General features: G+C 47.2%; 1 protein-coding gene across 1 annotated transcript in view; it reads left to right on the top strand.

Annotated features, from left to right (window-relative positions):
* LOXL2 (lysyl oxidase like 2) overlaps positions 1-13,798 on the top strand; it is a 104,777-nt gene that overhangs the window by 18,458 nt on the left and 72,521 nt on the right. Inside the window, exon 2 of the mRNA XM_068553744.1 lies at positions 10,941-11,364. Coding sequence (XP_068409845.1) covers positions 11,010-11,364 — 355 coding nt within the window. The 5' untranslated portion in view covers positions 10,941-11,009. The remainder of the gene's footprint in view (positions 1-10,940; positions 11,365-13,798) is intronic.

Genomic DNA, 13,798 nt, shown 5'->3' with positions numbered 1-13,798 from the left:
CCCTGTAGCCTCCTGAGCACAGCTGCAGGCATTGTTGGAGGGGAGCCGAGAGGGCAGAAGTCGCTGGATCGGGCTTCTCAGAGGAAGTGGGACTTGAGGAATCCCTGTTCCCTGTGGGTTTGCCCTGTGGACCCTGCAGACACTGCAGGGCCCCCATTCTCCCCCGTGAGTAGCAGCAGTGCTCACTGCCTTGGGCCTTGATGGGCCCTTAGGCAGTGTCCAGCCCGGGTTTAGGGGCTCATCCTTTTGGGCACACACTGGCGTGTGTCGCGAGATGGCACATCTCCCAGGAAATCAGCTGTGTTGGGCTGGGATCATTCCTCACTCTGCCTCTACTAGGTCCAACCTTATAACCCATGACTCTTGTCTAGACACAAGCATTGATTCTGTGTTGGGGTGAGATTTTATGATCCCAGGGGATCTTCACTTCCCATAAAGTACCCCAGTTTCTGCCTACCCCCTTTACAACACAGAGTGCATTTCAGAGGCACCCAGGTCAGCAGATTTGAAGGGCATGTGGAAGGTCCACCTACTCACCAAAACCCTATTGCCCTTACTTCCAACATTGCACAATATGTAAAATTCAACTATTAAAATTCATATCTAGGAATTCCCTGCTAAAACATAAAAGTTCCCTCTTCATAGAAAAGTCACAAATTTACTCCTTCATGTGTTAAATTTCTTAATACAATAAATTAATAAGGAATGGATTTATCAGCTCGCTTTCCTATGCAATTAGGTCAGAAAGAAAAGGCAGTTTTGATAAGGTGTGATGATTTGAATAGGAATTTATATTTATTCATTCAATTAATATTTGCTGAGTACCTACTGAGAACAAGGCTCAGGGGTTCAGAAGTGGCAGGAAGGAAAGAAGAAAACTAATGTGAAGGAAGCCATGCTGTGTGCTAGGGATTTCCACGTTATCTCATTTAATCATCACATATACATCTGCAAGGAAGGTTATTTCCATGATCAGAAGAGGAAATCCAGGCTCCAAAAGTACCCCCAAATCTGTAGAGCTTGGAAGTGGTGAAGTCAGGATTCAGACCCTTATGTTCTGATTCCAAGATACCCAACATCATCTCTCCAGGGAACCAATGGTGCCAATAGGTACCCGGAGGAAGGGTTGCTGAGAGGCAAGAAGACCTATACAATGGAAGATGAGGGAGCCAAGGCCCTCCTCCATCCACTTCACTTTTAATAGCCCTTTGACCTGTGATCAAGCAGTAGAGCTTATTTTAAAACCATCCTGAGGATGGGTCTACTTTGAGCTATCCTACCCTGTTACTACTGTCCAACCGGTTTTTAATAAGCGCCCAACATGTGCCAGGCACCGTGCTAGGCCCGGGGCCCAGCCGAGACCCCCATCACCGACAGCACCGGCTCCGCGTGAGCGATGTGAGCAGAGAGGGGACATCCGCTCCCACGGAGCCTGGCCTGCTTCAAGGGGAGGCCGCGGGGCCCCAGGCGCCGGCTCCAGCGCCGCTGCAGCGGGGCCGGGAAGCCTAGGCGGCCGAGTCAGCGCACGGTCCCCGCTCAGGGACCCTGGTCACCCGAAACGCCCTCGCGAGCTCACGTGTGCCGCCCACCCCACCCCGGGCCGCGTGCGGCCGCCGCCTGGGCTTGAGGACACCCCGGCTCCGCGGCCGCCGGCGCTGGGAAGGGCGGGGAGCGGGGCCGCAGAGCGTGGTGGCGGCCGGATCGCGAAGGGACTGCCAGCCCGGAGTCACTTGCCTGCTCCCGGGAGGGGCGCCGGTCCCCGTCCCCGCAACTGGGGACGCCCGGTGGGGCTCGGTTCTAAACCGGATCATCAGGCTGCCGACAGTCTTGTCACGGGACGCGCTGCAGCGGGGGCCACGAGCAGGGGGACCACCCTGGACGGATTCCCCTCCAGGCCACCCTCGCCCACAGCAGCTAGAGTCTCCTGCGGAGAAAGGGCTGAACTCGAGTTCAAGTGCAGAACGGAAACCCGCGCCTGGGAGGAGCGGGCGAGGCCTCTGGTCTGCAGGGGGTGGCAGCCCGCCTCGGGTCAGGGGGTCGGCGGTGGGTGGAGCCGCAGGGCATTTTGCTCTCCATCCTCCGCAGCTCTGCTTTGGACGTTGGCAATTTTTCCCTCCTGAGGGCTGGATGGGTGCCAATGTGAAAAATTCTATTCTACATAGCAAAATCCTTCCGCCCACCAATCAGTTCTTGACTGTATAAATTTTTGGCTTTATAACATTATCAATTTGCAGTCGGTTGAGATTTTTCCTTTTTCTTTAGCACCTGCTTTTCTATTACAAAACTGCCCAAACACACTGTTGTACTTGAAAATTGGAATAGCTTGAGGAATGCCATGGGGGTTGATATTCTTCCAGGAACATGAAATGACTCTTTTTTCTGGACCATGACTTTGGCACAGCTGATCCTGATATGGGAGGGAGAGCTACCACATTTTTCTTTGTGTATGCTTCTAGCAGCTGTTTGGGAGGATCTTGACCCAATAGTGTTCCCCACGCACTTTCTTGTGAAATGGTCTTGGCTATGTAGCAGCTTTTGACTCCCTAAATCCCCCGAGGCTGCTGCCCTCATTCTGTCCTTGTTTAGAACATTGAGAGGTTTCCTAGGGCACATGCTGGGTGAGAGCAGTGTGAAAAGTCAGGAAAAAAAAAATTTAGCTGCTTTTAGAACAAGGCTGGGCATCAGCACCTGTCCAGCTATACCTATGTGATGTTTCAAGAACTCAGCTTCTTTTTCCATCAGCAATAAGGAGCTAAAAGATTAACTCAGATCTTCTGATGGCCTGAATCTTTGGGTCAAAGGGAACGATCTCCAAATCTGAGACTACGTGTTAGTTTTGGATGGATTTGTTGGCCTGAGATGATAGTCTGCCACCTGTGAGGGGACCCTGTTTTTACAATGCATGGCCAAGCTCTCTGCAAATGGAAATGCCTGCACTGGGTGTTGGGGATGTTTGCTACCTCCTGCTATTTTTGTGATTTTGGTCCTCCCATTATGGTAGGATCCCTGGCCAGCATTATGGCTTGTCATGTCAGCCCCAATGGCTACCTTGTCATACTTTGAGGTACTACTGCCTCTGCAGCACAAGTTTTATTTCCTTCAATAAAAGGAGATGAAAATTAAAAAACAAAACAAAACATGTAGAGATAATTTCCAAAAAAAAGAAATACAGGTGGCCAATAGAGCCTGAAGAAAAAAAAAGTCAACCTCACTAGTAGCAAAAGAAACGTTGGTTAAAATAGAATACCTCTTTTCCCCCCTGCTTATCAGATGGAGAAAGGTCTGAAAGCATGGTCATAGCTAGAATTTTGAGGTTGTGGGGAAATCTACATACTTCAGCCTGACCTGTACCCTAGCACAGTCCTTCTGGAGGCAGTTAATATAGTTTTGCAGAAGCGTTCACTTTTTACCAGCCCTTTGACCCAGCAATTTTGCCTTTAGGAATTTATCCCAAGACTGTGGAAAATTTTAGCTACAAGGATATTCATTTCAACTATGTGAATAGCAGTAAAAAATTTACTGGTAAGATTATTCAATCTTATGGTGCATACATAAGATTGAATACTATGTAATAAAAATCTTGTAAAAGTCAATGAGGCATGATGTTTGCAATACACTGGTAAATGTGAAAAGCAGTTTACAAAGCAGTATGTAGAAAATTATTCTAAGTTTTAAGAGGAAATATATATGTACAGAAAAAAGGCTGGAAGGGGTGTACACCAGAGTGTTGACAATCATTCTCTCCAATAGGGGTATTGCAAATTCTTTTCTACTTTTTACTTGTTTGTGTTCTCCAGATTTGTATCACCAGGTTGTATAACTTTTGCAATAAGAAAGAAAAAACCATAAAAGTTATTTTTAAAAAGAAAAGAGAAGCATCTGGGTCTAATATTTTACAATTCCCCAGAGTAGAGAGCAGTAGAAGCCCCACAAAGGAAGCAAAAATTCAGGAGCACTTTTGTAGGAAAGATTTAAGAGTTGAACACTAGCAATTCCCACAGACTGGAGAGTCCAAGAAGATGGGTGGAGCAGTTTATAGATATGCAAATCTAGAGATTACGATTTATTCTTAAAAAATTACAGAACCACATACTTTTTCCATTTCTTTTTGAGATGTGAATAGACAATCTGCAGGCCTCTGTAAGCTCTCGCGTGAGGGGGAGCTTGGGAGATGGTAAGAAAATGCTGCACTGGGGCTGTTAGAGCACAGAGGTGAAGGTGAAGGACACAGGTCAGCCTGCTGCCCTTGTTCAGAGCCTGCCTTGCCACTTTACCAACAGTGCAACCTGAGGCAACTTGCTGAAACTCTCTGTGCCTTGATAATAATGGTGTTTGCCCCATTAAGTGAATTAATACAGCAGAATGTTGAGAATCATGTGTTTAAACATTAAATCATGTGTACATTTAAAAATGTACCCAAGATTTGTTTTAATCAGGTGTGGAAAGACACAGACACAGAAATGACTGTCATGGAGGAAGAAGATTATAGTCACAGATCCCTAGAAACAAGGAGGTCTGGCACATCATGCAGGGCCACATGAAGAAGCACCAGGGTTGGTCAGAGGCAGGAGTGAGGGGAAAATGTGGGCAAGAGCATCTACTATGACTGTCACAGTAAGCAGGCTAATCAGGTTAAGGATTGGTTAGTTGAATAATTTCACCCCTCTCTGGGGCATAGGGACCATCTCTACTTATCTGGTACCTGGTCTTAGAGTGATTAGGGCCGGGGGTTAGTGGCCCAGAGTGTGAGATCTTGAGAATGGAAGTAGTTGGGAATGTATAGCTCTGGACTGATTGGTTTGCACATGCAGAGTACACTTGTGGGTGAGTCCTTTATCATCTCTAAGAATTAACCAGAAGGTGGGTAGCATAGTTTCTGAGTAGTCTTTCTCCAGAGTCAGCATAGACCCCAGATATCAAAACAGCAGAAATACAGAAAATAAAAAGGCATGATTCATACACAGTGCCTGCACAGAGGAGGCACTTTATAATGTTAGCTTCATATTGGTTGTAGCTCTGTCACTCTGTGGGACCTTTGGCAAGTCATGGACTTTCTGTCTTAAATTTCTGCCAGATGAGGATATAGACACTGGCTACAAGAGGAAAAACTTTCCTGAGTTCAAAGTCAGGCCACCTGGCTCAGGTGGTTCAATCCATGAATATTCACTGATTTCCCGTAGGCAAACCACAGCTAGAACATGAATGCCCTGTCAGTTCCTATTAGAAAAACAGCAAGAGCATGTCTGCTTTACCCACATGAGGCCTAATGTGTAGCAGCAGCTCAGTGAATGTTTGTTGAATGAGTAAATCAATTTGATTCTGTGACCTCAATGGAAATTAATAGAAATAGACTTTTTTTCCTTTTACATCATTTCCAAATATTGGGGGATTTTCTGGTTATTCTTTTATGATTGGTGTATAGCTTAGTTCTACTGTAGTCAGGGAACACATTGTGTGTGATTTCATTAGATGTGGTGAGACTTGCTTTATGACCCAGCTTAGGGTCCATTTGGGTAAATCTTGCATGTGGACTTGAAGCAAGTCTGTCTTCTGAGTCCAGTTGATAGAAACTTGTCAATTAGGTCGTATTTGTTTATCATATTGTTCACTTCTTTAGTACAAGGATTTTTTGTCTGCTTCTCCTGATGAACAGTGTGTAATATCTCCCACTCTGATTACAGATTTGTCATTTTTTTCCTATTAGTTCTGTCAATATTTATTTCATACATGTGGAGTCTGCATATACAAACTGAGAAGAGTTAGTTAATATCTTCCTGATGGACTGACTCTTTCATCATCATAAGTTTTTGTCTTCAGTAACATTTTTTGTCTTAAAGTTGACTTTATCTTACTTTGTACCAACTTTTTTTGGATGAATGTGTGTGTGGTAAATCTTTTTCCATCCTTTTACTTTAAACCTCTTGGTCTTCCATAGGAAATAGAAAATATTGTTTTGTTAAATCCATTATGACAATCTTTGTCTTTTCATTGCAGTATTTTTTGTCATCTAATGAAATTACTGATATATTTGGTTTTAAATCCACCATCTTACTATTTTTTCTGTTTGTGACGGCTCTTCTATGTTACTTTTTCTCTGCTTTATTGCTCTAACTTTGGATTAATCAGGGTTTTTAAAAAAAATACTTCCATCATTTCTCCCCTTTATTGCCATGTTCATTCTACTTTTTTTCTCTTCTTATGCTGATTACATAACAACTACAGTATGCCTCTAGCTAAGACTATTACGATTTGCTGAAGTCTAATAGAAAAGGGTACTTTCATCACTTCCCAGATAGTGCAAAAACCTTGGAACACTTCCATTTAATCCCCTTCTACCTTTTGTGCTGTTTTCACCATGGTATTTTAATTTATTTATTTATTTACGGCTGTGTTGGGTCTTCATTTCTGTGCGAGGGCTTTCTCTAGTTGTGGTGAGCGGGGGCCACTCTTCATCGCGGTGCGCGGGCCTCTCACTATCGCGGCCTCTCTTGTTGCGGAGCACAGGCTCCAGACGCGCAGGCTCAGTAGTTGTGGCTCACGGGCCTAGTTGTTCCGCGGCATGTGGGATCTTCCCAGACCAGGGCTCGAACCCGTGTCCCCTGCATTGGCAGGCAGATTCTCAACCACTGTGCCACCAGGGAAGCCCTCACCATGGTATTTTAATGACACATGTATTTTAAACCCCATAAGACATTATTATTTTACACAGTTGATCTTCATTCAGATTTACCTGCATAGCTCCCGCTTCCATTTCCTTCATTCCACATCTAGGATGATTTGTCCTGTGGTCTGAAGAACTCCCTTTAGTATTTTCATCTTGGAGAACTCTGATGACAAAGTCTATCCACTTTTTTTTTTTTACATAAATTTATGTATTTATTTATTTATTTTTGGCTGCGTTGGGTCTTCGTTGCTGCGCACGAGCTTTCCCTAGTTGTGGCGAGCAGGGGCTACTCTTCGTTGCGGTGTGAGGGCTTCTCATTGCGGTGGCTTCTCTTGTTGTGGAGCACGGGCTCTAGGCGCGTGGGCTCAGTAGTTGTGGCACGTGGGCTCAGCAGTTGTGACTTGTGGGCTCTAGAGCGCAGGCTCAGTAGTTGTGGTGCACGGGCTTAGTTGCTCCGCGGCATGTGGGATCTTCCCTGACCGGGGCTCAAACCTCTGTCCCCTGCATTGGCAGGCAGATTCTTAACCACTGCACCACCAGGGAAGTCCTCTCTCCACTTTTGCGAAAACCTTTATTCTCTCCAGGGGGTACAGAATTCTAGGCTGACTTTTTTTTTCAACCCTTTGAAACTGTCATGTGATTATCTTCTTTGTTTCCTTGTTTTTTGTTGAGAGGCCAACTGTTAGCCTTATTGCTGCTCCTTTGAAGGTAATGCTCCTTTTATACTCTGGCTGCTTGTAAGCTTTCCTCTTTGTCTTGGATTTTCCATGGTCTGATTTTGATGTGCCCTGGTATGGTTTTTTTTGTAAACTGTACTTCTTGGGCTTGATATCTTTCATCAGTTTCATATAATTCTTGGCCATTATCTTTTCAAATATTTCTTCCAGACGTTCCCTCTCTCCTCTTTTGGAATTTCAATTATACAGATGTTAGATCTTTCTAACGCGTAGAACGTAACTCTGTCCTAACTTCTAGAGTTTAGCCCTTCAGGGACCCCTATCTGAAAGCCTGGGGCTATTTAACAGGACCCTTCCTCCTTCGCAGGCTCTGAAATCAAATTTTTGTGTCCTCAATCCTGGGAGGATGCCTGAAGTTTTGCTTAGCTTCCCAGCCTGTTGGCAACTGCCTTGGAATTGGCAAGTGGCTTAAGGGGAAAAGGAGACACAAGTGTCAGGCTCACCTCGCTGTACTTCCCATCTCTCTGGATTCTTGCGTCCTTGCTGCCTCGATAGCTCTCCAGTGTCTTCAAGTACATGCTTTTGGTGTTTTACCTACCTTTTCCAGTTGTCCTTGGTGGGAAGGTTTATCTGTTACAAGCTAGCCTGCCGTAGCCAAAAACACATGGTACTGTGTGGAAATGACAAGAGATGGCTTCTGCCCCTGGGACTGAGGGTCCATTAAAGCCTGATATGACACTGGTGTAAAGCACAAGCAGGATGCTATTTTAAAGAGAATCAGAGAAGACATTGATTCTGATTAGGAGCATCTGGGAAGCTTTCCTTGAAGAAAAGGAAGGATTGTGACATACACTTTTTGGAGGGAAGGGGAGGCGTGGGGATGGAACACATTGATCGAGGTGGGAAAACTTAAGCCAGTCTAGGCTGATACGGTTGGATGGGTGACACGTGAAGGGCTGGAGTGAGGGCAAGGAGAGAAGTGTTGGAACTGAAGCCAGGAACGTAGGTGTGTTCCACCTTATAAAGGCATCTGTGTCCCAGGTGGAATTTGGACATTTTTAATATGTGATAGTGGATCAATGATGTTTTGGTAGCTTGGGGTTGACTACTTCTGGCTCTGCCTGTATGAACTGTGCAACCCCGGGAAGTCGAGCAGAAAAGTCCTCTCTCTCTGCTTCTTGATTTTCTCCCTCGTAGAGTAAGAATCCTCATCCCTGGCTACTCCACCCATGTCTCAAGGTTCTAGTGAGGCATAGATGAGCTCGTGGACACCAATGTGCTGGGACAGGAATGAAACGTGGCCAGGGCGGAGGAGGCGATGAGGGGTCCCTTCAGAGCCACGTACTAGCCTGTCAGGCTGTGGTCTGAAGAGGGCCGTTGCAGGAACCCCACAACTTCCTGGCCTTGTTTTTGAGTCACAGGATGAGGATGGCTGGATCTCCAGTGAACCAGAGGGCTTTCCGAAGTCCTCGGTCCTGACTGCCCCCGAAAGCTGTGGCATCTCTGCCCCAAAACCCAGGATGGGACCAGGCACTGCCTGGCCATCCCGACAGATGTGGAACTGCCTCTGTCCAAGTTAGATCATCCCTCCCAGGTGTTCTGGGCACTTACCTGGTCCTTCCTTGTTGGTGTTGTGCCATGAACTGAGGCATACAATTGGCCTAACCCTCTGTACCTGGTTAATAGAGAATGTATGATGCGCTGCTGTAGCTTTCACCTCCTGGTCCCGGTTTCCTTTGGGGGCCCCATCTTCCAAGTCTACTTCCTCTTCCATGAAATACACCTGCAGTCCTTTAAGACAGTCTTCCTAGCTCTCTAAATTATGGAAGGATCGAGGTACATGAACTAAGTCTTTATTTCCCGCTCTAGGACCTCATCCTGGAATTCTTAGAGGTAGGCTCCACCTGGCTACGGTGACCACAATCTTGAAAATATAAAAATTAAAAAAATTTATTTAGCAAATGCTCCTGTAGGGCTTATGATGTACCATTCATTTAATCCTCATAACAATTCTGTGAGCTAGATATAATTATCATACCCATTTTATAGATACGAAACATCAAACAGCAGAGAGAAGTTAAGTATTTTGCCCAAGGTCACACAGCTAGTCAGTATGAGAATGAGAATGCAAACCCAGACTGTCTGGCTCCAGAGCCTGTGACCCCCTCCCCCTCACTCTGCTGTCCTGCTCTCCCTTGCCTGATATGGGCCACTCAGCCCCTCTCCTGTTTGGTACAAAGAGCTTTATGCCTCCCCTCTGTGCACAGAGCGGGCGGGACTCAGCCCCCAGCAGCCCTCAGGGACGTAAACTATATAAAGGGATGGAATTGTCGCCTGGGCATCCTTGGCTTCCCCAAGTGCTAGAGCAGTGCCTGAGGACTGCTCTCTGGGGCTACTCCACAGTTCAGCTAAGGACAGGCCCTGCGTAAGAGCTGTTTAAGGGGCTTTACCTCTGACCTCCTCGTTCAGTGGTCTCAGCCGTCTTGAGGTCCAGAGTATAAAACATAATGAGATCTGGGGTGTGGGTGGGCAGCATGTCGGGGTGTCTGGAGGCCTGGAGCCTGAAAGCAGAGCTATAGGAAGGTTCAGGTATGCGCGCAGCCCGTGAGCAAGTAAAGGTGGAGACTCAAAGCCTCGTAGTGTTATTCTCAGCACCCAGAAGATGCTGTTTCCATCCAGGTCAACTAACGTCCAGAGGTAGGAAGGCCACCTTACCTGGGAGTACCCGAGCCCTCCTCAACATACACTGTCACATCTGCATTTCTCCAGCCACTTGGTACCTGGAACCAAATCACCTTTTCATTCCATAAACATGTCTTCCAACCTATCGTGCTTACTCTGGAGAAGCCAAAGAAGGATGAGAAACAAGTCCTGCCCCTAAGCAGTTTGTAACCTCTTTGGGGATATGAAGGTGTCTGGGAGAGGTGAGGAGAAGGTCTAGATAATAAGCCCGCCTTGGAAGGAAGTCCCTGGGGGCTGCTTCAGTAGCCCACTGGAGGGCAATCTCTAGGTCCATCCATGTTGCTGCAAATGGCATTATTCCGTTATTTTTTAGGGCTGAGTAATACTCCATTGTATATATGTACCACATCTTCTTTATCCATTAATGTACATAGTCTTTTTAAAAAAAACTCTGCTCAAATGGGGGCTTCCCTGGTGGTACAGTGGCTAAGACTCCGTGCTCCCAATGCAGGAGGCCCGGGTTCAATCCCTGGTCAGGGAACTAGATCCCACGTGCCGCAACTAAAGGCCCCACATACTGCAGCCTAGATCCCATGTGCCACAACTAAGACCCAGCACAGCCAAATAAATAAATAAATATTTAACAAAACAAAACAAACAAACAAAAAAACTCTACTCAAATGAAGTCTAAGTGTGCTCTGTTTCCTGCCAGGAGTCATCCTGGAAAAAAGCATTTCAAAGATCTGGGAAGGTGGTGGGCAAAGAGGTAGGACTTCCCAGACCTGTCTAGCTGAAGCATAAGATGAGAGAAGAGAAGAGGTTGGAATCCAGAATGAGCTTTCAATCCTAAGCAAAAGAGTACGAAATCACTGGCCGTTTCCCAGATGTCTGTAACCCGAACGTCTCCTCTCTTCCAGGAAACTCCTGCTGTCCCTCCTGAGCGCCAAGTGGCCCCCTCCATCAGGTCTTCCAGCCCGAGGACAGGGATGGGGAGGCACGGAGGCTCCCGCCTTTGCCGCTGTCTGTCTGTGCTCGCCCTCCTGCCCGCCCTGAGCCTGGCGCAGTACGAGAGCTGGCCCCACTACCCCGAGTACTTCCAGCAGCCCGCCCCGGAGTACCACCAGCCTCAGGTACCCTCCGACGTGGTCAAGATCCAGCTGCGCCTGGCGGGCCAGAAGAGGAAGCACAGCGAGGGCCGGGTGGAGGTGTACTACGACGGGCAGTGGGGCACCGTGTGTGACGACGACTTCTCCATCCACGCTGCCCACGTCGTCTGCCGGGAGCTGGGCTACGTGGAAGCCAAGTCCTGGACTGCCAGCTCTTCCTACGGCAAAGGGGAAGGTAAACCGCTCCGCGCTCGGGAACCTAGCACTGGGGTCACCGGGAGAGCCCGGGCACAGGCTTCTAGGGGGATAGCCTGGCAAACGGAGCTGCAGTTACTGTCAAGTGGCAATTCCTGATCATACGTCACCTGGGCAGCCTCCGTGCCTGTGCTGGAAGGTGGGAGCGGAGGGGTGCCAGGGAGGGGGGCAGTGACCACCGGTCCTGCGTTGCCCAGGACTCTCCTGGTTTTAGCACACAAAGCCTGGCAGCCTGGGAAGCTCCTCGTCCTGGGAAACCAGGCTGGTTAGTGACCCTTGGGAGCGGCTGAAGTCAGTCTGTGGTCACCTCTTGAGCCCTGTGCCCTGCCTGGGGCTGCGTCAGCCAGAGGGAGACGGTGCCTTTCTTCCGCCTCCTGGAAGGAGTGCCTTTTGCTCTTTGTCACAAAGGCTGCCCAGAGGCTAGTGTCCCCTGACTCTTCCACCCTTCTGTCCCGGTAGAGTTCACGCTTTTAATACCAACATGCTGTTCCAGGCTTGGCCAGGACAGGAACCGAGTTGCTTTGGGTTTTTCACTTTGATTGGCTTCTTCTTTCCTCCCTTTTTAAGTCAATACACTGAAAAAAAATTGGGGGGGTGGTAATTATGAGGGAGGGCAGGTGTTGGAGCCCAGAACCTTGGGCTTAGTCCTGTGTTAACCTAACTAACTATATGCTTTGTGGGAATACATTTATCCTCCTTGCCCTCAGTTTCCTAATCTGGAAATTAGGCTCTCTAAGAACTCTTGAAACTGTCATAGTCTGTGGTTTTAAATGAGAAAGTAGATAAGGGTCAAGGACATTATTTAAAAATAAAATCTGGACTTCCCTGGTGGTGCAGTGGTTGAGAATCTGCCTGCCAATGCAGGGGACATGGGTTCGATCCCTGGTCCGGGAAGATCCCATATGCCGCGGAGCAACTGAGCTCATGCGCCACAACTACTGAGCCTGCACTCTAGACCCTGCGAGCCACAACAACTGAAGCACGCATGCCACAACTGCTGAAGCCCCGGTGCCTAGAGTCCGTGCTCCGCAACAAGAGAAGCCACCGCAATGAGAAGCCCACGCACCACAATGAAGAGTAGCCCCCAGTCGCCACAACTAGAGAAAGCCTGTGCAAAGACCCAACGCAGCCATAAATAAATAAATAAATAAATAAAGAAATAAAGAAAAAAATAAAATAAAATAAAATAAAATAAAATAAAATAAAATCTCCAGCTGGAGTGCTCCTCCTTGGGTTAGTAGAGCAAAAGCAGCTCTTCCACCTGGCCAAGCAGCTGCACAGGTGTCAGTGTGGGCCTGGCTGCTGGAATCAAGCAGAGGTGCCCAAACTCTCATCCTGGATAAACGGATTAGTGCCACACCAACGGCATAGAATCCCCTGGGGTGCTATCCCATGATGTTCAGAATTAAGGTCTGCACTGGAATCTAGGACTCTGTAACTTTTGGAAGCCTCCCAAGTGGTTGTACATGTAGCCAGGTTTGGGAGTCACTGAAATAGATCATTATTATGGTCCCTTCCAACCCTTGCTTTTGGTTATTCTAGAAATTATTGGAGAAGGAAATAGCATCTCATACATGTCTCACCTCTGTGTAATTGAATACGTCTTTTTGGAATAACAGGATCAAGACACAGCAGTTAAAGTAAAATGTTCTCTGAAGCTGGCTCTGGGTTCCTTACTATGACATGAGTAAAAGCAGCACAGATGAGTTAGCATACGCTGTTTTAAAACCCATTTGCTGTCTTTGTTACAAAAACTCTGGACACTTCTCCATCCTTTCACATCTTCCTTTATTCTGCTAGCTGAGTGTTCTGGGGGTAACATCAGATTTATGTTTTCTATTCCAGGCTCTTTAAGCCTAATTACTTTACAACAAGTATTTCCCAATGACTTTGGGGTTTTTCTAGTGACGTCTTTATTTTCTTTCCACCCAAACTTAAAATTTACCTGTCATCAGGTAAGATGGATATGGTTTTTCCCCGTCCCAGGTTCACCTGCTCAGGAGCAGGCATGGGGGGGCTGGAGAGGTGAGTTAGCCTGGCTCAAACTTTGCCATCCAAGGATGATGAAGGGAGAAAAGTTCACAGGAGTAGAGGGAATTTTCAAGGGAACGATTAAAATCACGGTCCATGAAGTCCTCACTGGGTAAGTAGGAAGGCACTCCATGGAGCCGTTGAAGGACTGGGGAAAGCTGCTAGGATCGATGGATTGTGGGTTGAGATTGCAGTACTAGAATGAATGTGCTAGAAAGATGGAGTTGTAGGTGCAGATGCACAGCAGAAGTGTTGAAATGGAGATTGGGGAGGGAGTGCAATTGTTTGTAATGTCAAGGTCTAAGCTATGACCATGGGATGCTAGCTGATGTAGGGTGGAGGAGAGTCATTGGAGGGAGGAGGTATAGTAACTTAGAGTATTG

Source organism: Eschrichtius robustus, chromosome 10 (genome assembly GCF_028021215.1).
Source record: "Eschrichtius robustus isolate mEscRob2 chromosome 10, mEscRob2.pri, whole genome shotgun sequence".
Classification (NCBI taxonomy): Eukaryota; Metazoa; Chordata; class Mammalia; order Artiodactyla; family Eschrichtiidae; genus Eschrichtius; species Eschrichtius robustus.
Note: the sequence above shows the minus strand (reverse complement) of the source record. Positions and strands in the feature narration are given on the sequence as shown.